Source organism: Liolophura sinensis, chromosome 7 (genome assembly GCF_032854445.1).
Source record: "Liolophura sinensis isolate JHLJ2023 chromosome 7, CUHK_Ljap_v2, whole genome shotgun sequence".
In the NCBI taxonomy this organism is placed as follows: domain Eukaryota; kingdom Metazoa; phylum Mollusca; class Polyplacophora; order Chitonida; family Chitonidae; genus Liolophura; species Liolophura sinensis.
This window is the reverse complement of record NC_088301.1, coordinates 26597489-26621221: the sequence shown is the minus strand read 5'-3', so window position 1 is coordinate 26621221 and position 23733 is coordinate 26597489. Positions and strand designations below refer to the sequence as shown.

The 23733-nt window shown below is 40.8% G+C and overlaps 1 protein-coding gene across 1 annotated transcript in view; it reads left to right on the top strand.

Moving 5' to 3' along the window:
* Positions 1 to 2030: 2030 nt before the first annotated feature.
* Positions 2031 to 23733, top strand: part of LOC135470788 (glutamate receptor ionotropic, NMDA 3B-like) — a 39220-nt gene continuing 17517 nt past the window's right edge. Inside the window, 5 exon segments of the mRNA XM_064749830.1 lie at positions 2031 to 2057; positions 3386 to 3535; positions 11314 to 11909; positions 17028 to 17556; positions 17558 to 18070. Of these exon segments, the coding sequence (XP_064605900.1) occupies positions 2031 to 2057; positions 3386 to 3535; positions 11314 to 11909; positions 17028 to 17556; positions 17558 to 18070 (1815 nt within the window).

Genomic DNA, 23733 nt, shown 5'->3' with positions numbered 1-23733 from the left:
TACTAGCGGGATTAATATGGACACTTAAGCTACTCTTATCTGAACAACTTTCTCATGATCACAGAAGGGCATATTGCTTTATTCCATCGTCCTTTTGCACACAGCCCTCTTTCAAAAGGTAGTTAATTAATGGTGGTATGGGGACGTACGCACGTGGGAATGGCGTACTGTTCTTCCTCCATGCTTCATCTTTTATCTCACAAACACAAAAGCCATGTTTAATGAAAAGAAAATTTCCATATTATTATCAGAATAGGTCAAAAAGTAACGTTATAAAAACATGTTTTACAAAAAAGTGAATACACAATAAATAATAATGTGTTAATTTAACACAATAATGTTTATTAATGTCAACAGTGTGGACGGCAAATTGATCTGTGGTGAGTATGTTAGTGTGTTCAAAAATGTATGTCGAAAGCTGGACAGGGGAAGGAAAGGGCGAAAAAGTCGATACGATGCGCGTGGATATTAACGTTCACAGTAATATACCTGCTAGATTTAATGATACTGGACACATGAAATCCAGGGAGGGAGGGACAGTCACAATGTCGTCGTCAGTGACTTCTCTAATCTTGCAGGCCTGCAAATTCTCAGTAAACGTTTGTGGAGGCAGCAATCATAATTCCCAGGCCGAATGAATTCAGTCCTAACTCTTCGTAAGTACATATAAGTCACCACGTGTGCGCATGTCTGCTGTTATTCTGCACAGTGGCCTGAATGTTATATTGCGTGATGGTATCTGGTATATATTCACCCTCGAGTGCTTATATGATAGTTTAATTAAATATTAATATATCATCCCAATCGTTTCCACTGAACTGGTTCTTCATTTTGTTGCAAAATTAATTGGGAAAATGATACAATTTCCACCATGTTTTGTTGTTTACAAGAGGACCAAAAGAGCCTTTAGTTAAAGGGAACAATCTCCAGAAGATAGAAACGTGAGAATTCTGCATATGTGAAGACGTCCATGTGAATTCCATTCCTTAACCCAAATGTACTTAACTCAGTGATATTGAGATGATTTAAAACTGCTGAAATCGGAAACCGTCGCTTCTTCTATGCATATAGATTTACTGTGCATGTATAGCGACTGTTACAGGACGACAGGAAAGGTTTAAAAGGAGATTGATCACGTTGTACATAGGAGGCTCTCATTGGCTTCTTCGACTAAGCGTTGTCCTCGTCGGCGCCCTCCTTGGTCACTCAGGTCACAGGTTCGAATCCCAGCCTTGCTGGTTCGGCTGCAGAGTAAAGTGATAAGTCCATGGGCGATTGTTCAGTACGGACAATCTGATTTCCTGCGACCCAACGGTTATCGTATGTTTACGTCATTCGGCGTGAAATACCAATCACTGTGCTGTAGCTGCATTTCTGCTTTAAGATTAACCTTCTCTAAGAAGAACATGTTGTTTTTGCTGTCGCTATGCTTATATTTCTATTTATTCTTGCTGACTGGCACGTTCGCAGCAAATTGGTCATGTTCCAAGGTTTCGTTTCAGACAGAAATGAGACAGCTTTCTTGGCAGTGGCTGTGTGTAAGTGTGTCAGCAGGCTGTTGTCTTTGAGTCGGAGATCTTTGATGCTGACGTAGCTGAACGATGTTTGAATACTGATGCATGGACGTCTGGCTCTAGCCATTCATAGCACATACAGCTTGCCAGCATTTGTAACAGAAGCTTGAAGAATAACGGTATAACGACAATCTGTGCCTGCGGGTGACCTACATACATATCAAATAGCATGCGCCAACGCTAAAGCAGATATTCATCCCCTCTCTCTAGCTGAGGCGACTTAAGCCCCGTCCAGACTATCCAACATCACTCAACTTTTGTTGACTCAACAAGAGTCAACAGCAAGTTGAATGTTGTTGAGGTAAGTTCAGTGTCTCGTTCGCACTACAAATCAGATGGGTCAACTTTGTCCAACACTGTTGACGTGAGGTGAACGGTGTTGAGTTGTGTTTTCTATTTTTTTTTCGATAAATTGGAGGGAAATCTCCATATTTTCTCTCCAAAGCATGAGACATAATGGCGGGCAGCCTGAAGAATCGTGTCGTGGGTTTATCGGCTGCGCTTATTGCCTTGGCTGTTCGACATAGAAGACATTTCATGAGACTAGTTTCTCTCTTTTGTCGCCATTTTGCCCAGGTCATGTGCTTTACGGCGGTTACATTATTTCTACACACCCGCTGATTGGCTACTTTCGCTCAACTTCACTCCAATTGTTGACAAAAATACACATGCACATTTCCGATTCAACCGTGTTGGGTAGTGTTGACTGTTGCTGAAGGAAGCTGAGAACCCTCCAGCCTACTCAACACGTCTCAACTTATTCACTCAACTTTACGCTGACTCTTGTTGAGTCAACAAAAGTTGAGTGAAGTTGGATAGTCTGGACGGGGCTTTATAATGATCTCTGTGATCTCTGTATGCTGATTACCCATGCCTGCATTTTTTCGTACTTGTTTCTGTGTTTTCAGAAAACGAGAACATATAAATGACAAGCGAAAACCTAAACGAGCGAACGCGCGATGGGCCCGTCTAGCGCTGGGGTTTGCTAATGTGCCGTTAAACATCAACCATTCAATCATTTAGCCGTACAGGTGATAACTAGATAATCCAGAAAATAATACCCTGCAATTTTCTACGGTCCCGAACGGAACACCTGCAGAAATCCTTATACATGGAGGTGATTAATTAATCTCAGGAAGAACGAGACGCCATACAAAAGTCGATATATAGTCTGGTATATACAGAATACAGACTGTATAATGCTAACTGGTCTGGTACATGTCGCCTCGTTTGTCACGAGGTTTTGCTTCAGTATCGATTTATTTTCTGCAGGTGTACTTATATTGCTTGAACAAATCTTAGATTAGAGGACAAAACTGATAAAGCTCATTCCTCCTCCAAGTAATGTTTATGTCCGGGGCCTCCGTGACTCAGTTGGTTAGTACGCTAGTGCAGTGTAATAACCCAGGAGCCTTTCACCAATGCGGTCGCTGTGAGTTCAAGTCCAGCTGAGGCAGGCTTCTTCTCCGGCCGTATGTGGGAAGGTCTACCAGCAAACTGCGGATGGTCTTGGGTTTCCTCTGGGCTCTGCCCGGTTTCCTCCCACCACTATTCTGGCCGCCGTCGTATTAGTGAAATATTCCTGAGTACAACCTAAAACACCAATCAAATAAATAAATAAATAAATAATGTTTATGTCTTATTTGGACTTTCAGCTACTATTTCCTAGAAACTCTTTTATATTTTATGTACAATTATTATCTTTAAATAGGATTCATTGTCGAAAGAATGGCGGCTAACTTCCTTTAAAGCATCTTTGTAGCAAGAAAAGCCATGAATTAAATGCTGTCAAGGCCCCATGATTTTTGCAGTGTATGCAGCGGGAAAAACTTATAATTCACGCGAAATATTCACTGAGCCGTCACGAGTTTATCCGCAGTGTTGCCTTTGATCATCAGATCCGCCTGGAAAGTAACCATGTGGAGAAATGTAACAATGTGGAGAAATGTGACCAAGTGGAAGTGTGTACAAGTACGTTATAAGAGATACAGATCTGTCTTTGCAGTCGGCAACATAACGAGCTTAAGCCTGGGGTATCTATAATGGGATCTTTACGTAGTACTCAGTTCCGACAATTTGTCATCATTCCCGATGTCTTTCCGATGGCAATTTTTCTTTGCCGCGTCCTTGGTTTATCTTGGCGAACAGATCTAGCGAAGATCACCCGGTCTTCATACAACAGATGGCACTTCAGTAATAATCCTTCAGAAAGATTTCTCGTTTATCTTGTGGTATAGTGATAAAAAGTCATCTCTCACACATGGTAGTAGTTTAATTACAACAGGCACTTGTGAAGTTTATGAAAGTAATTCCTAAGAAATCTAGATGCCTCGTAACTCACATTTGTATACCAGTCGTCAACAGACGTTCTTGATCAATAATCGCAAGACCAATTTCCAAAACAACCACCACTAAACTCATAAAGTATATAAAGTCATACTCAAGACAGTGTAACTCCAAAAAGCGAAAACTTCATTTTGGCTCAGTATTTCAGCATTTCATTATGCCATCATCAGGATGATACAAAATGGACACCAACGACATATTTACAGGGCTAGGAAATGAATAAAACATACAAATGACTTAATATTAAGTTATGCAAAGAGGAACATGAGATCAACAGTTTGGACTCATATTCCCGGAGTTTGTGTCAAATTCTCTGATAATATAAAACACTACGACATAGAGAGTAAAACCAGAGCAGTTACGAAATTGTGATATAGTTGGTATGTGGTCGTATAGGCATTAACAATGAATTCCGGTTTCTTGTAAGTCTTACGTCAGTTAAGGATTTTCTTTTAACTGTTTATGTATATACAACATATACAGCCTTAGAATTGAGGAAGTAACTGATTTCGTTGAAAGAAAGAAAAACTCAACACGTTGTGTCGTCATCACATTTAATGTACAAACACACTAAACAGAATACAATAGGGACCAGGCCTCTGACATGCTTATTTCGCCAACAGAATCCTGGTTTATGCTGGAATACGGTATAGAACACTACATAATGGAGATTAAAACCAGATTAGTGACGACATGTCATAGTTGGTATATGATCTTACGTATTTGTCCAAGTCATATATATTACACATTTAGAGCAATGGAAAGACAAATCTTTGGACAGTAGATCTTACTGTTTTCACTGCGGCATCAATCGTGAGCTGTAACGAGGACGTGCTTAACATTCGAAATGGTCGTTTCTGTGACGTATAAACCCGTTGTGTCTTCTCCCGGATCATCCACACTGCTCAAGGCCTTATCAAACAACGCCGATCGAAATCACATCATATTTTATTAATTCGATGGCCTTGCAGACCAGGTGCGCGTTAAAATCACCGCTTTCTATTGCTGTAGTCTGAGGAAATGATGTGATTAAATATGTATTGTTGTGAACAGCCACGCCGGTGTCCAGAGCTACACCGATGTGTGGAGGGATTTCGTAATTACCTAGGTCCCATTCTCGGATTTCACAGTTTAACGTCTTGTTAAGAATCAGTAAACGTGAGATTATACAAATGTGACAACCACTTGTTTAACTATATCACAGAAAGCACGCTAACCGTTTTCCATCCAGATGATACATGATTTTTTTATTCCTCGGCAAAAGGCAAAGTGATATGTCGTGGTTGGCACCTTCACCTACGTCAGTCTGTCCATCCATTTCCCCAACGAACACTGCATCTCTTGAACGCCTGTAGCTATAGGTTTACCGAACTCGTACTAGCTGTACACTTAGGCATTGAGACGAACCCTATCGTTTTTCACTGACCTTTATCTATTTTTGCAAGGTCGTTGGGCCTTTGTCTTTGTTACCTGGTGAATGCACTATCCCTTACAACTGTGCTTATGGTCGACGGATAATGGCGTTGAGATAACGATCTAGTAGATAAATAATAAATATATAGTGTATTACACAGTATTTTGATATTGTCTATCACCATCTGTATGCAATTAAGTGAATATAAAATCTGTTGATTCATGGTCTGGTTTGTATCGCTTTCAAGTATTAAAGACAGTTGAGCTGCAGTGGTTGACTTTCTCCAATCCAAAAACCTGACCTCCTCCACCCCAGCCCAGCCATTAAGTAAAACATTCGTATACCATTCTTTTAATTAGACTGTCCAATATGTGCGAACGGTTTATCCTCACTGAATAACCTTGTATACTCTACAGTAATTAGGCATTGTTTCGAATAGTCGTAGTTAGTTCTTGTTCATTCTCTAATGGTCGATCATTACTCGCTGAATACATCTGAAAGATTATTCGATGTCATTTTGTCAAGGTTTGACGTGAATTTACATTCAGCAGCCACTTATTGCTAAAACTGTTAGAGATTTATAGTTAGTCTTGGAGGAGTTCTGTTTCTTCAACACCAATTTTTGCATGACAGATGGACGCAGAAATATGGAGGAATTTGTAAAACCAACATTGTGAAGAATTTTCGTTTAGCCCTAACTACACCCGCCTCAAACATGCAATACTCCAAGCAGTCGCTTTTCCGGAAGACGCCGAACTCTTCCGATCTCACGCGATGTTGTATCGATCGCCAGCGCCGGATTCTCATAGTCACTGTAGATGTAATTACCGGGCAAATCGTCACGAACAGGATGCTGATGGCGAGCGTAACAATTTGTCATGTAAATATTATGTGGACTTTTAATAACGAAATTATATCATGGTTTTATTACTTGCGCTTTGATGCACATTGTTTCATCGACAAAATCGCTGCTATAATATGAAACGCCTTTATGCTTCACCGTATATATGCATATACCCTTCTGTTTGATCCATGCCAATCGCAATGGTTAACGACTGTGAACAAATGGCCATGTTGCGTCTGTGAAGCGGCTTTTCTTCTGAGCACTGCTGTACTGCTGACAGACCGAGAACTGGACATACATGTATAGATACGGGCCTGTGCTGGGGTAATTGGCCGTATTCGTGAGGGAAAAGGTCTCCGGTTTAACTATTCTGCTGGGAAAGTGAGGAGAAGAAGTGCGAGATTTGTAGCAGGAGCTCGCTGGAGATAATGAAGGGCCGCCAGCAGCGGCGACTGATCCAAGGTTTAATCATCGTCTCTCTGCTCTCCAAAAATCCGCACAGCTATACCATTACATAAGCAAAAACCCCGCACGTAGCTAGTGATATATACGTGACTCGAAACGAACCCAAACGCGTTTAATCTCCAAAATGCTCAACTGGTTTGCCACTTTTGTGTGTGTCGTGAATTTCTTGAAATTAAGCAAATTTACGTTTTAAAAGAACACGGATTTGTCCATATATGGAATTAAAACTCCCGAACAAACAGGCTTGCTGTAAAGTGAAACGCCGTCCTGTGGTTGGATTCAACATTTGAGAAACCGTTTCTGTTCCTTCCATTATAACACTATCATGAATTCCATTCAGCAAAAATATGTTTAACTAAACTAGGATTTGTGTAAACAAGACCATGCCATATGTTAAATCAGGACTCTTTATTAGGAAGACTGTTATGTTTCGGTCTTTGTGGCCTAAACTTTTGATTTTTTTTTAAGGAAGCTCCGTTAAAACTCTAAAATGTTCAATGAAGTTAGAAATCTGCAAATGTGTAGGCGTCGTAAAAGTTAGATATAAGCATTCCATAACGGCTATGGACGTTCTAGGCAAATGATGACATGACATAATCTACCAAAAAAACAAGAATGTTGAGTCATCAACAGAAACATGCAATGCTGTACATGCGCGATAATTTAATCTGTACCCAAGTCGTATACCAATCTAGTTTAGAAGTTGTTGTAAATAACAAACAATGTGTATCTTTTGAATGAATGACCATTTCATCATTTTCATATGCTTATTTCACATGATCACGTAATTAAAGTGGACATCCTGTGGTCTGGAGAAGCCAACCACATCCACAAAATATGACTGTTTTCAATAAATTCATCTAATTTTGTGAGTTCCACTGCAAAATTTTATTTCATTATTTCTTTTTGACTGTTCTATGCAAAATAGTCATTATCTCATGAGGATTGTTCTGTGCAAAATGGATCATGATCAAATGATGGCTCTGGTCTGTGTAAAATGTTGACTGCTCTGTGCAAAATAGTCATGGTCTCATGTTGACTGTTCTGTGCAAAATGGTCATGGTCTCATCTTGACTCTTCTGTGCAAAATGGTCATGACCAAATGATGACTATTCTGTGTAAAATGGCCATAGTCCAATGTTGACTGCTCTGTGCAAAATGGTCCTGGTCTCATGTTGACTTTTCTGTGCAAAATGGTCATGGTCTCATCTTAACTGTTCAGTGCAAAATGGTCATGACCAAATGATGACTCCGTTCTGTGGAAATTGTTCATGGTCAAATGTTGACTCTTTTCTGTTGGATATAATCATGGTTTCACGTTAACTTTGTTCTGTACAAAGTGGTCATGGTTAAGTTTTGAGTGTGCGAAATAGTCATGGTTAAGTTTTGACTGTGCAAAATAGTCATGGTTAAGTTTTGACTGTGCAAAATGGTCATAGTTAAGTTTTGACTGTGCAAAATGGCCATGGTTAAGTTTTGACTGTGCAAAATGGCCATGGTTAAGTTTTGACTGTGCAAAATAGTCATGGTTAAGTTTTGACTGTGCAAAGTGGTCATGGTTAAGTTTTGACTGTGCAAAATGGCCATGGTTAAGTTTTGACTGTGCAAAATAGTCATGGTTAAGTTTTGACTGTGCAAAGTGGTCATGGTTAAGTTTTGACTGTGCAAAATGGCCATGGTTAAGTTTTGACTGTGCAAAATAGTCATGGTTAAGTTTTGACTGTGCAAAACAGTCATGGTCTCATGTAGACTCCATTCTGTGGAAAATGGTAAAGGTCTTATGTTAACTCTGTTCCAAGGAAACTGGTCATGGTCAAATGTTAATTCTGTTCTGTGGAAGGCCAAATGTTGACTGTTCTGTTGAAAAAGGTCATCGTCTTATGTTCACTCCGTGGAAATCTTCCGGTTCTCACTGGAATTAAAATAGTGATAACAATTTACTTTTTGCCTCGGTGAGCGAAGCAATAAATAGTAGTTTACAAATACTATTGTCGATGCTGTTTGTGTATTCATTATACTTTTCCACCTGCTATTGCCTCTTTGTGTTTGTATTTCCTTTTTCCATATACTAAATGAGTTCATCCGTGTTTTTACGGATACTGCGTTAGCATGTATAAATATGCAGGACATGTTTGTTGGACGTCTGTCTGGGGAATACTTTTCTCCAAAATTGGCAGCTTTTTCGTTCGGGCTGTCTCGTAATGTAGGTTAGACTTGGCTGTTTTGACCTAGTTGCATTTACCATAACGCTGTGGATGTCTGGGACAGTTACCGGGCGTTGCTGTTAAACCAGCTGTAGGGGTTTAATACCCCGCCGGTAACGTCGTAGATCGATGGTGAGAAACCGATCATAAATAAAAAAAAACCACCAAGCAAATCCCAAAATGAGGATAATGGTAGTTTTCTTATGTACATGTAATCTCTCTTTACCCATGCCCATGTCCCTCTCTCTCTCTCTCTTTTACTTCTTCTGATTCGTTGATTTTTCCCAAAATTAGATATTGAAAATATTTTGAGTAATTTTCCGAGGGCGGGTGTTATGTGGGCAGTGCGAAGCTGAAGGTTTTGTTTTATTATGTTCTCCGGGTCGGAAACGATTTGCCTGATAGATGGCTCCATCACATTCAGTTCTGTAGGTTTTTAAACAACGCCTATTCCCAAGCCCCAAAAAGGGTCGGTACCGATACGGTATTTCCTGGGAATCGTCATGAACAGTAAACAACGGTAGCTCATTATACCTCTGCTAACGGAGTATGATTAGTCGTACTGTGACCGGTCCAGCAGACTATAGCGCCGGGCAGAGGACAGCAATCCCTATTCACCTCCAACATTCCATCTTCAACATCGCCCCCTCGCTCTCGTCTATACCACACAGCCGTCATACGATTCCTGGCACCCAGCCATTCGATGGCAGACCAGAAACAGACCTTAAGTACTGACCTTACATGCATACTGGTTTAAGCCGGGTAAACCTGCAGCATTCCACTTAACACTTTTTGTTTCTGCAGACATTCTACCTTAATGGCACTTGGCCAACTGCTCTAAAAGCCCGTCTTGGATTCGGGAATAAATAGCGCTCATCGAAAAATCATGGAAAGCGTTTATTGATGCAGGCATCGTGTATCGTTTGCCATCTGTGACGATTTGCGCCAGGAAGTGGATGGTGTTTGTTGAAGGATCGTCTTACGGGGCTTTTCCACCCAGTCCTATCAAACAACACCCGTGGGTTCAGTAGGTGCTTCAACACCTTCTCCCACCCAAATGCCAATATAATCTCGGTGGTATTGAGCACTTATCTGTTCCCCATTTACTGCACAAAACGTCAAGTTTTTCACCTAAGGACCAGCTTATCTGCCCGTCTGCTGGGCTTTGGGAGGATATTGCTTATTTGTGATAGCTCTGATAGATGAAAGTGAGGTTATGGTCATCGTTATCAACTTGATCAAAGTCAAGTTAAACCCATTCACCATCCACATGCCATCATGATTATATACATTTTATTGAAAGAAGCCGAGCAGTGGACAATTTATTTATTATTTTCCGAATGTATTTTGAAATAAAATGTGTATTGGCATCATGAATAAAATAGTACCCTTCTACCCCCCCCCCCCCCCCACCTCCCCCTTCTCCCTTCAAATTATCTGGAATATTTCTCTAGTCGAAGGCAATATGCCATGTTATTATTACAGGAAAGCAGACTGGCATAACTCATGCGTTAGCTTTGATGCATTAGCCAGTTAACCCTAGACAGTAGATAAGTGTATAAACCATAATGCTCATGTATACATCATGTTGTCCTCTAGCCTCTCGTCTCTAGGGATACCAGAATTGCACAGCACGATAATGTCTTAAATTCACCAGTACATTTCAGCGCTGTCCGCAGGGGTTTTCAAGGATTCACGTGGTCTTGTATAAACACGTAGTATAGTTTGACACGATCCAACCAATCAGCGATCGTTAAACATTTATCACATCCGAGGAGAAGAGAGCGCCTAGAACCTATATAAATGCCCTTGTTTACTAGCGCTCAGAATGTCGAGCAAACCAAGGTTTAAGTCCACGTTGGGGCTAATCTAAGCGCGTCGTTCAGCTATGTTTCTATAATTCATCGGGGTCAGACGTCCTGGCGAACTGAAGCCGTAGCATTTTAACACTGCCCTGAAAACATCCAGTGTTTTACTATCGTTGTCCTCACAGTGTTGGTATACACAACCTATTAGCATTCTCCTTGTTGCTTATGTAGTGCAGGGGTCGATTTGAGTTACGTCAGAATTTTACTTTTGACTTGATTTATCACGCTGATTTATCAAATAAAATGCTTGTAAAGAAGCACTATATGTGCTTATTTAGTTCCTTAGTTACACAGGCTCACTAAACCATATGAATTTTCTAAGTATTCCCTTTCTCATAGTATATCAACAATGTTTTGGTTGTATGTTAACTGTGTTGGTTTTAAGATTTGGACTCAGAAACCTTTCTGTTTTTATTTAATTTAAATTATATATCGTTTTACATCAGACAGGTTTGATTTTTCTGATTCTTTTCTTTTCTTTTCTTTTTTTGCATTGTTCGTTAACTGTCTCTTTCTCACACCTCCTGTTTTATTTCCAATTTACAATGTTTTCTGGCTGTAAGATATTACTGAGAGTGTTGCTCTTCTTGGTTTTCAGATCCACCACAACCAATATTTACGCTTGGAGCCTTCCAAGGAGCACCTTGCCAAAGGGATGGTTAAGCTGTTGTCAGCAAACGAATGGTTCCAGTTCAGCCTGGTGGTCGAGGACACGCTACTTCACGACGGCTTCTACACCACTTTACGGCAGCTCACGTGCTCGAAGAAATGGACGGTCGAGGAAGATATGGTAATTCATGGACGCGCTAATTTTGCTGAGCTACGACACGCCATAGACCAACTCAAGGACGACAAGGCCCGAATTGTTGTTCTTCATGGCAGCGACGAGTTCGCTCGGATGTTGTTCACCATGTCCGAAATTAGAGATTTAACCGATTTAGGGCACACATGGATATTAACAGAAAACGCCGTGCCGAAAAGGCGTGGATTTGTACGCAATTTCCCAATGGGAACAATTGCCCTGAAAATGACAGAGGCCATTAAAGTTTACGAAATCATCAATGATAGCGTTGGCATGGTGATCACGGCGATGGCTGGTCTGAACCAATTCACGCAGCAAAACTCTGTGAACAGGGTCACCTGTTCCAGTCCCATAGACAAGATCCATTACACAGACGGGCACGATTTATATAGGTAAGAGCACTTGGGCTATCTCCCACATTCTCCCACAATGCATTTATCATATGAAAGTCGCTCGGATGTCTTTATATTTAAACTATGCTCACACATTCCCCCACAATGCATCTCTCATGTAAAAGTCGCCCGGATGTCAATATATAGAGGCTATCCTCACACATTTCTCCACAATGAATCTCTCACATAAAAGTTGGCCGAATGTCTATAATCCCACAATGAATAAGACGACAGATATGCAAGTCCGAATACAAGAAGTTTGCTAGAGTCACAGATATACAAGCTTCATCTTCACGTTTGACTCCCGCAAGTGTGTACAATAAAATTGTTGTATTTCTACAACAAATGATTATGTATGGCACAGCAATAAGTTCCTCGAAACCCCTCAACAAGAGAATGTACAACAAACCCCTCTACACGAGATTATACACCAAACCCTCCACAAGGGAATATGTACCAAACCCCTTCATACAAGAATGCTTAAAAAACACTATACACAAGAGTATATATCCCAAACTCTCCACAAGAGAATATGTACCAAACCCCTTCATACAAGAATGCTTAAAAAACACTATACACGAAAATATATACACCAAACCCTCCACAAGAGAATATGTACCAAACCCCTTCATACAAGAATGCGTAAAAAACACTATACACGAGAATATATACACCAAACCCTCCACAAGAGAATATGTACCAAACCCCTTCATACAAGAATGCTTAAAAAACACTATACACAAGAGCATATATCCCAAACTCTCCACAAGAGAATATGTACCAAACCCCTTCATACAAGAATGCTTAAAAAACACTATACACGAGAATATATACCCCAAACTCTCCACAAGAGAATATGTACCAAACCCCTTCATACAAGAATGCGTAAAAAACACTATACACAAGAGTATATATCCCAAACACTCCCCAAGAGAATATGTATCAAACCCCTTCATACAAGAATGCCTAAAAAGCCCAATATACACGAGAATATATACAAAACCCACTGCACAAGAATATGTACCAAAAAGCTCAACACAAGAATATATACAAACCCACTATAAACGAGAATATATACCCAATTCCTCTACACAAGATTATCCCGAACTCCTTAACACAAGAATATACCGAACTCCTTAACACAAGAATATATCCAACACCTCTACACAAGAATATTCCAAACTCATTAACATAAGAATATTCCAAACTCATTAACATAAGAATATAACAAACTCATCTACACAAAAATATACCAAACTCTTCCACACAAAAATATACCAAACTCCTTAACAGAAGAATATACCTAACTCCTCTACACAAAAATATACTGAACTTCTCTACACAAAAATATACCGAACTCCTCTACACAAGAATATACCAAACTCCTTAACACAAGAATATACCAAACTCCTCTTAACAAGTATATATCCAACTCCTCTACACAAGAACGTCCAAATGCATCTACACAAAAACATACCGAACTCTTCTACACAAAAATATACCAAACTCCTTAACAGAAGAATAAACCGAACTCCTCCACACAAAAATATACTGAACTTCTCTACACAAGAAAATACCGAACTCCTCTACACAAGAATATACCAAACTCCTTCACACAAGAAAATACCGAACTTCTCTACACAAGAATATTCCAAACTCCTTCACACAAGAAAATACCGAACTTCTCTACACAAGAATATACCAAACTCCTTCACACAAGAATATACTGAACTTCTCTACACAAGTATATACTCAACTCCTCTACACAAGAATATACCAAACTCATCTTCACACGAATAGACCCAACTCCTTTACACAATGGTGTATACCAAACTCCTCTACACGATGATGTATACCAAACTCCTGTACACACTGATGTATACCAAACTCCTTCACACAAGAACTTACTAAACTCCTTAACACAAGAATATTCCAAACTCCTCTACACAACAATATACCAAACTCATCTACACAAGAATATACTGAACTCCTCTACACAATAATATACTAAACTCCTTTACACAAGAATGTATCGAACCCCTTTACACAAGAATATACCCAACTCCTTTTCACGATGATGTATACCAAACTCCTCTACACGATGGTGTATACCGAACTCCTCTACACGATGGTGTTTACCGAACTCCTCCACACGATGGTGTATACCAAACTCCCCAACACGATGGTGTTTACCAAAGTCCTCCACATGATGGTGTATACCAAACTCCTCTACACAATGATGTATACCAAACTCCTGTACTCAGTGATGTATACCAAACTCCTCTACACGATGGTGCATACCAAACTCCTCTACACGCTTTGTGTGTATACCGAACTCTTCCACACGATGATGTATACCAACTCCTCTGCACGTGTTGTGTGAATACCGACCTCTTCCACACGATTGTGTATACCAAACTCCTCTACACAACAATATACCAAACTCATCTACACAAGAATATACCAAACTCTTTAACACAAGAATATACCGAGCTTTTCTACATAAGAATATACCGAGCTATTCTGCACAAGAATGTACCAAACGCCTCTACACAATAAAATACTAAACTCCTCTACACAAGAATGTACCGAACTCCTTTACACAAGAATATACCGAACTCCTTAACACAAGAATATATCCAACACCTCTACACAAGAATATACCAAACTCCTCTACACGATGATGTATACCAAACTCTTCTACACGATGGTGCATACCGCTCCTCTACACGATGATGTATACGAAAGTCCTCCACACGAAGGTGTATACAAAACTTCTCCACACGATAGTGGATACCAAACTCCTCTATACCTGTTGTGTGTATACCGAACTCCTCCACACGATGATGTATACCAAACTCCTCTACACGATGGTGCATACCAAACTTCTCCACACAATGGTGTTTACCAAAGTCCTCCACACGAAGGTGTATACAAAACTTCTCCACACGATAGTGGATACCAAACTCCTCTACACGATGATGTATACCAAACTCTTCTGCACGATGGTGTATACCAAACTCCTCTACACAATGATGTATACCAAACTCCTGTACACAGTGATGTATACCAAACTCCTCTACACGATGGTGCATATCAAATTCCTCCACACGAAGGTGTATACAAAACTTCTCCACACGATAGCGGATACCAAACTCCTGTACACAATGATGTATACCAAACTCCTGTACACAGTGATGTATACCAAACTCCTGTACACAGTGAGGTATACCAAACTCCTCTACACGATGGTGCATACCAAACTCCTCCACACGATGGTGTTTACCAAAGTCCTCCACACGAAGGTGTATACAAAACTTCTCCACACGATAGTGGATACCAAACTCCTGTACACAATGATGTATACCAAACTCCTGTACACAGTGAGGTATACCAAACTCCTCTACACGCTGGTGCATATCAAATTCCTCCACACGATGGTGTATACCAAAGTCCTCCACACGAAGGTGTATACAAAACTTCTCCACACGATAGTGGATACCAAACTCCTGTACACAATGATGTATACCAAACTCCTGTACACAGTGATGTATACCAAACTCCTGTACACAGTGATGTATACCAAACTCCTCTGCACGATGATGTATACCAATCTCCTCTACAATATGGTATATATCGATCTCCTCTACACGATGGTGTATACCAAACTCCTCCACACGAGCATGCATACTAAGCCTTTCCCCATACGAACGTATGCGCCACAAGCTGTTTTGTTATTTGTAAAAATGCTATGTCATGTGGTGGCAGATTGGAGTAGCACAACACTAAAGGCCTTAACACCGCTTGTACCAATACGTTGTAGCTACAGTTCAATATAAACTGTAGAGGATTTCAACTGATTTGAAAACTAAGGCAAATCGTTAGGGGCCTGCAATTTTTGTCAGTTGGCTTGTTTTGGGTGCTTGTTCAGGTCACATTGGCGTCTTCTTTTAGCATTTTACTGACACCCGTCTTCTTGATACCAGTATTCTTGTAGCAGTGTATTGACACAAGTCTTCTTGTAGCATTGTACTGACACCAGTCTTCTTGTATCATTTTACTGACACCAGTCTTCTTGTAGCATTATGCTGACACCAGTCTTCTTGTAGCATTATACTGACACCTGTTTTCTTGTACCATTATACTGACACCAGTCTTCTTTTAGTAGTACACTGACACGTGTCTTCTTGTAGTAGTACACTGACACCTGTCTTCTTGTAGCATTATACTGACACCAGTCTTCTTGTTAGTGGTACACTGAAACCTGACTTCTTATAGTAGTACACTGACATCTGTCTTCTTGTAGCTGTATACTGATACCAGTCTTCTTGTAGTAGTACACTGACACCTGTCTTCTTGTAGCAGTACACTGACACCTGTCTTCTTGTAGCATTATACTGGACACCTGCCTGGTTCTTGCATTATACTGACACCAGTCTTCTTCTAGCATAACACCTGTCTTCTTGTAGCAGTGCACTGACACCTGTCTTCTTGTAGCAGTATCTTGACAACAGTCTTCTTTTAGCAGTATACCGTAGACGATTTTTCATTCTGTCAAATACATAATACACCAGCAAGCAACATCATTTATTTGTGAAATTAATGAGTTATTTTATTTATTTTTAATAATGTACTTGATGATTGGTGTTTTCAATTTAGGAAAACCCAAGTTATGGGTGTAAAACCATTCCCCTTCGCTATAGATACGAGGCAACCCTTCTCCACACCCCTACTGGTGAAAGCTGTATTCGAGTCTGCCACCTCATTGATCAGTGGCCATTTCGTTGCGGCGAGACTAACCCGTTAGACGAATGGGTCAGCGAGGGCCATCAAACATGTTTACATCTGTATTTACTGATCATTTTATAAGTTTATAGCTTTGAAATTAAATGAAAGGCCACATAGTTGAAAAGAAACAGGCCAACTTATACACATGCAATTTTTTCTGCTTGAAAGAAAATTTATAGTCTTTTTCAGCATCGACATGGATTAAAATAATGAAATCGGTTAGCCTTTTAAATACATTTATGGACGGATACATCAGTTATGTGTATATAATCAAAAAATCTGTGCATCATATCACTGCGAAGACTAATTATCTTCATGATTTTGTTCCAGAGCATTATTACACACCAAGTTTCCGGGTGAGTCTGGACCTCTTATGTTTGACGAGGACGGGGCACTCGTCTTGTCAAAGTTCAAGATCAAAACTCTAACGAAGGAGAACCGACGTCGGGAATGGAAAGACGTAGGATTCATCAAGGGTGATCAGGTGAAACTGAGTCATATCGTCTGGCCAGGGAAGTATTACGTGGACCCTTTTGGCAAAGAGAAAAAGCGTCGCTACCGCGTAGTGACCAACCCTGTGAAACCGTTCGTGATGGTGGAGCTACCACATCGCGACTATCGGCGCTGCTATGGAGAGACGCCATGTTTAAATGTGACAACCAAAGATAAAGATCGCCTTATTGCCATCATGCACGATTACGAGAACGGCATTTTCAACGAGAGTAATCAGTACGAGGTGCGTTGCTGTCGCGGGTTGACAATCGACCTCTTGAACGAGCTGGCGCAAGACTTGGATTTCGAGTTCACTCTCTACCTGGTAGCGGACAAAACATACGGGGCGGAAGTGCGTGGAGAGTGGAAACGGTATGGTGCGTGAACTGATTGACGGCACGGCGCACATGGCTGTGGCCGCAATGAGCATCACCAGGCCGAGGGCCATGGCTATAGACTTCACAGATCCCTATTTTTTCTCCAGATTTTCTGTGCTCGTAGCCGATCGGGGAAAAGACACACAAATGCATGCCTTTTTGGAACCATTTTCAATCGAAGTTTGGTTCGCTATAATCTTAAGTGCCACAACAGCCGCTATAACAATGGCGTTCTTTGAATGGAACAGCCCCTTCGGTCTCAATCCGTGGGGTAGAAAGCGGAAGCAGAATTATACATTAGCTTCCGGTGTGACTATGGTATATTCAATTCTTTTCGGCCACACGGTGAAAACGAAATCACCGAAAGCTTGGCCTAGCAAAGTGATGCAAAACTTTTGGGCTTTTGCCTGTATTTTTATTATCGCCAGTTATACGGCCAACATGGCTTCCTTCATCGCCGGCAAATCGTCGGGACATCATTATCAAAATATATATGATCCTAAGGTAGGTAATCTTACGTTGTACTTACCCTAATTCTTCAAACTATTCAACCGCCTCTGCAAACCAATATTTTGAAACATTCTGAGAGCTATGGGGTGTAGAGAAATAATTTGCCCAGTTCGGCGGAGCATGCATCTTTGATGACATAAACAAATCATTTTAGCATCATTTTCATAATAATTATATACATAATTTCTATTGAAAAAAGTGCTTTAGTGGTTGAAAAAGGTTGAAGATTTACAGCACTATTCTTATATCTCATGTCGTTCTTGACAAAATGGCGTTTTGCCCTGCAATTTCCCAGCATACCGATCCATACAAAACGTTATATTATTCAAAAGGTGTACGGTACTTCGCAAAATATACGTGGTAAGGATATAGCATATAGCAAGGGGGCAGTTCAACTGGTGCACTACATGCAGTTGTGTAACTTTGTGGGTTAGGCAAACTTTGTCTACAAACGTTATATAAGAGTTTTGTAGACGGATTTGATTTCTAATACGAAATATGAAGAATGGGAAAATATGCCCTTAGGTAACGAAAGGCAGTAAAGGTCTCTGTTATTAATAAGCTCGTTGCATTGCAACTAAATCTAAGCATCGTAACAGACGTACATATATACCGATCGTCTATTGGTATGGAAGTTGTCCTTACTCAACGTTGTGTATCTCACTTGCACTTTGATTGCAACTGGTCGTATATCCAACAGGGCGATCTTGTTCATCACGATTCATATATTCAACACCTCACCCTGGGTTAAGCAAGATAAGACATATTCATAAAACAGAACCGGAGAGATTCTGGACACTTCGTCCATATTTACTCTCTTTGCAAGATTTTATTATATGAGAAGTAAAAAGACCGCCGGATAAGTTTTCGCAAAAGTTCGTGGGATAGTTGAACTCAACTCAAGGGAGCTTCCATAACATAATTCCTATAAATCTCACGGAAATCAGGTCTAGAAGTCGTTCCCTAGACTGACTTGCCCCCTACATGCGGCAAAACACCAGCACTCCCAGCCCATTTACGGTTGGTCCTTGCCTGCGGTATTTTTTGGGAAGGAAAGTTGGTTGTTTCACTCATTGTGTGTATTGAAACGATGATTTTGATTAATACTACGGTTTGACCTCTCTCTGACCACATATGACGCTATGAGATGTTGTTCAAATAGATGTTTCATAGAGATTGAAGAGTAAGTTAAATGCATATTTGAAGCAAACGTTTAGGTACCTATGATTAATACTACGGTTTGACCTCTCTCTGACCACAGATGACGTCATGAGATGTTGTACAAGTAGAGGTTTCATAGAGATCAAATAGTAAGTTAAATGCATATTTGGATTAAACGTTTAGGTACCTTTTCCCGCATAGTTGCCACTCGGTCCCAAACCGGACTGACAATTATTAATTATCTTGTAAAAGATGAGTAATACGTCACCAGTTTGCCCCACATCGTCATCACAAAGGCTCCCCACTGACAAGAGACCGGATTTCACCGGTTACGTGTGACCATTTACCAATTGTCACACTGTCGCCACCAGCTCTGGTGTTAATTAGCTATGCTACGGAACCTGTTTTACATTTCATGCGATTTTCTTTTATATTTCATGCGATCTACAGCTGGCGGAAAATTCCGGGTACATGAGAATTTGTGGAGACTGTACTTTTATAACATGAAACAATTTCACACGTACAGCTATGCCTCGGTTAATTGAGGCAAGGATATTGTTTCCCGGCCAGCCTAGTAATTGTGTAGAGATCCTCTTGCGGGCCAGGGTCGCCATTATCAGCCGAACCCCTCTCAGATTTCCACAGCAATATTTGTAGGCAAGGCTAGAAAGTGTATAACCAGCGAGCTAATTTGCTATCCCCAAAGGCATTTCCCTCGATTTTTGACTGGCTAATTTCGATACACCCTGCGTCCTTGGGAACTTAATTTACTGAAGAACGACGCGCCGTTTGTATTCCCCTGTGCTTGCTGATAACACGCTGTTCATATAGGTTCTTTGTTGGACTCTTATTGAACTGCCAGGGAGTTGTCTCCCGTGGCATTGTCCCGATCCGCCTGTGTTGATTGAGATGTGTTGTTCGTTGTTTAACACCGTATTTAACTGATTCAGTGTTGGTTTGCGTCCCCTCCGATTCTTGCGAAGGTGCCAGATAGCGATTCATATGCTGTACCGCCTGATGCATAAATGGCCGAAATAATTTAAACTGACAATCAAGTAGACACCAATTGCTTAATGAATGAAGCTTAACTTCAGCTCTGAATTTGTGTTATTTTTAGAATATATAAGTTATGGGTGAAATATATACCATTAGATTAATATTGTGGTGAGTGTTTAAGTCTATTACACGAAAGATACACTGCCTTGCCCGTGGGTAAAAATAACAATAATTCCATTATTTATTACATGTATAGTATGGATTTGGCCGCTGATCTAAGGTTTCAGCGCATTTGTCTCGTTCGTAGATTTTCCGTATTCTTTTGACCTATCGTACTTTTGGCTGTGTCAGTATAAAATTCGACCGGTTTTGCATTCATTTGAATAAATAAATGAATGAATGATTGTGGCTTAACGCCCTGTATTATTTGCCTAAAACTCATGTTTGGTTAGGAGAGCATAAAATTCGGACACACTCAGTCGCTTTTTGATTTCAATCCATGAAGAAAGCACCATTCTGATGTTATAAACGTGACAGCTCACACGCCCCTAGCCTCGCGAAATTATCTACCAGTGTGACACAAATCGTCAGAGATCGTGAATGCTCTGTCCATATTTGCCGTCAACAGGCCCTTTTGACTCATTTAGATGAAGTATTATGCTCTTTGCATGTATGTACGTAAGTGTATATGTTCTTGCGTTTGTATGTATGTATGTATGCACGTACGTATGCTTGGGTAAGTACATGTGTATGTATGTTTAACAATTTAACACGACGAGGAACCATTAGGTCTATATATATATATATATATATATATATATATATATATATATATATATATATATATATATATATATATATATATATATATATATACGGTAGTTCCAGGGTCAATCCTGGATCGAGTCACTCCTAAGACCTTAAAAGAGGAAGTTGTAACTTCCTCGCTTGGCGTTCAGCGTAAAGGGGATAGTGTAACGACTGGTTGACCCGTATCAGTATAATGGCTCGGGCAGGACAGCTTACTTGCCTTTGGTAAGGCGTCTCAGGGAAGCAGCACTAGATAAAAGAGCGGTGGAAATCCGTCCTGCAGCAATTAGGCTCATTAAATGCACTCTAAGGATTTCGTTGTCGTTATATGACTGAAAAATTGTTAAGTACGACGTTAAACCCCAAGCACTCACTCACTCTATCAATCCCTGAGCAGTGAAGTTTCAGGTTCGAATCCAGTTTACTCCGGTCACTCCGGGTTCCTCCACCCATAAACATAAGGGCATAAATTAAGCTCAAGGTTCTCCAGGACACCGTATTAACACCAATCCAATAAAAAATAATTTCTATATTGTTTTAGGTTTGTATTTGAAGGTGAACGTGTCACATATAGACTCGACCTAACAGATTTATTAATATATGATTTGTACCTCAATTACTTAAACGAGTTTCATTAAAATTCTCCGCTATGTGTAATTTAAAAAAAACCTTTCCCTTTCAAGCTAACATCTCACATGTCAACATAGCTTTGTAAATTTTATCATGATCAGCTTTTCTTTGAATGTTTATTTTTTCAGATTGCCTTTAAATGTATCCTTGCTATTTTTGGCTTGCTGCTATTGTTTTCCATTTGCCACATCTGTTTGTTGCAATAGCCGCTGGCAAGGTAATTCGTTGATATGCCTTTCAAGCTCGTTTGGGGATATTATAAAAGAAAAAAGAAAAAACAGATTGTATATCCGTTTAGAACACATGAACTCTGATACTTAAAGGACCGCCTTTGTTGTTTCGGGTAAACATTTTCTTTGGTTTACTATTCTTTACTGAACGATTCCGAGTCGAAATAATGCCCTTGACGCGAGTCCCTGCCAACAAGTGTGGAAGAAATTTCTAACCAAGGGAAATGAAACAATCTTTTCGAAGTGCAATTTTTAGCATGCCATGAACCCTATTCTACAAAAAAAAGGGGGGGGGAGGGGCAAACTTGACGCCGACTTGTAGTTTTTAGCATTCTATGCCCCCCGCCCTACAGAAGGGTGGCCATCTTGCGGTAAACGTACGAGTTTCATCATTTCATGGTCTTCACTGATTCTACAGAACGGTGGCCATGTTGAGGCGGACGTACAATTTTTAGCATGTCATAGCCCCCATCCTGCAGAACGGAGGTCATGTTGAGGCCGAAATGCCATTTTTAGCATGCAATAGCCCCCATCCTACAGAACAGAGGTCATGTTTAGGCCGAAATGCCATTTTTAGCATGCAATAGCCCCCATCCTACAGAACAGAGGTCATGTTTAGGCGGACGTGCAATTTTAAGCATGTAATAGCCCCCACCCTGCAGAACAAAGGTCATGTTTAGGCCGAAATGCCATTTTTAGCATGCAATAGCCCCCATCCTACAGAACAGAGGTCATGTTTAGGCGGACGTGCAATTTTAAGCATGCAATAGCCCCCATCCTGCAGAACGGAGGTCATGTTCAGGCGGACGTGCAATTTTTAGCATGCAATAGCCCCCATCCTGCAGAACGGAGGTCATGTTCAGGCGGACGTGCAATTTTAAGCATGCCATAGCCTCTATCCTGCAGAACAAAGGTCATGTTCAGGCGGACGTGCAATTTTTAGCATGCAATAGCCCCCATCCTGCAGAACGGAGGTCATGTTTAGGCCGAAGTGCAATTTTTAGCATGCAATAGCCCCCATCCTACAGAACAGAGGTCATGTTTAGGCGGACGTGCAATTTTAAGCATGCAATAGCCCCCATCCTGCAGAACGGAGGTCATGTTCAGGCGGACGTGCAATTTTTAGCATGCAATAGCCCCATCCTGCAGAACGGAGGTCATGTTCAGGCGGACGTGCAATTTTAAGCATGCCATAGCCCCTATCCTGCAGAACAAAGGTCATGTTCAGGCGGACGTGCAATTTTTAGCATGCAATAGCCCCCATCCTGCAGAACGGAGGTCATGTTTAGGCCGAAGTGCAATTTTTAGCATGCCATAGCCCCTATCCTACAGATCGGGGGTCATGTTGAGACTGACGTGCAATTTTTAGCATGCCATAGCCCCCATCCTGCAGAACGGAGGTCATGTTGAGGCCGACGTGCAATTTTTAGCCTGCAGTAGCCCCCATCCTGCAGAACGGAGGTCATGTTGAGGCCGACGTGCAATTTTTAGCGTGCAGTAGCCCCCATCCTACAGAACGGAGGCCATCTTATGGTAGACGTAGACGTTTTACCATCCCATTGTCTCCACTATTTCTACAGAACGGTGTGCCATCTTGCTGTTTACGTATAGTTTTTATCACCCATGACCAGCCCCACCCCCCTCCTTTGCCACCCATACTACAGAACGGAGGACATATTGAGGCACAGATAGGTTCTAACGGTTTCAGCGTGCAATGATGATACCAGCAAATATGTCGCCTACCGTGAAAGGGTAGGCTGCCCAGCCCCGAACTGTAAGCCTGTCATATGTTTTAATGGTTGGTAAACAACTGGTACGGAGAAAAAATCG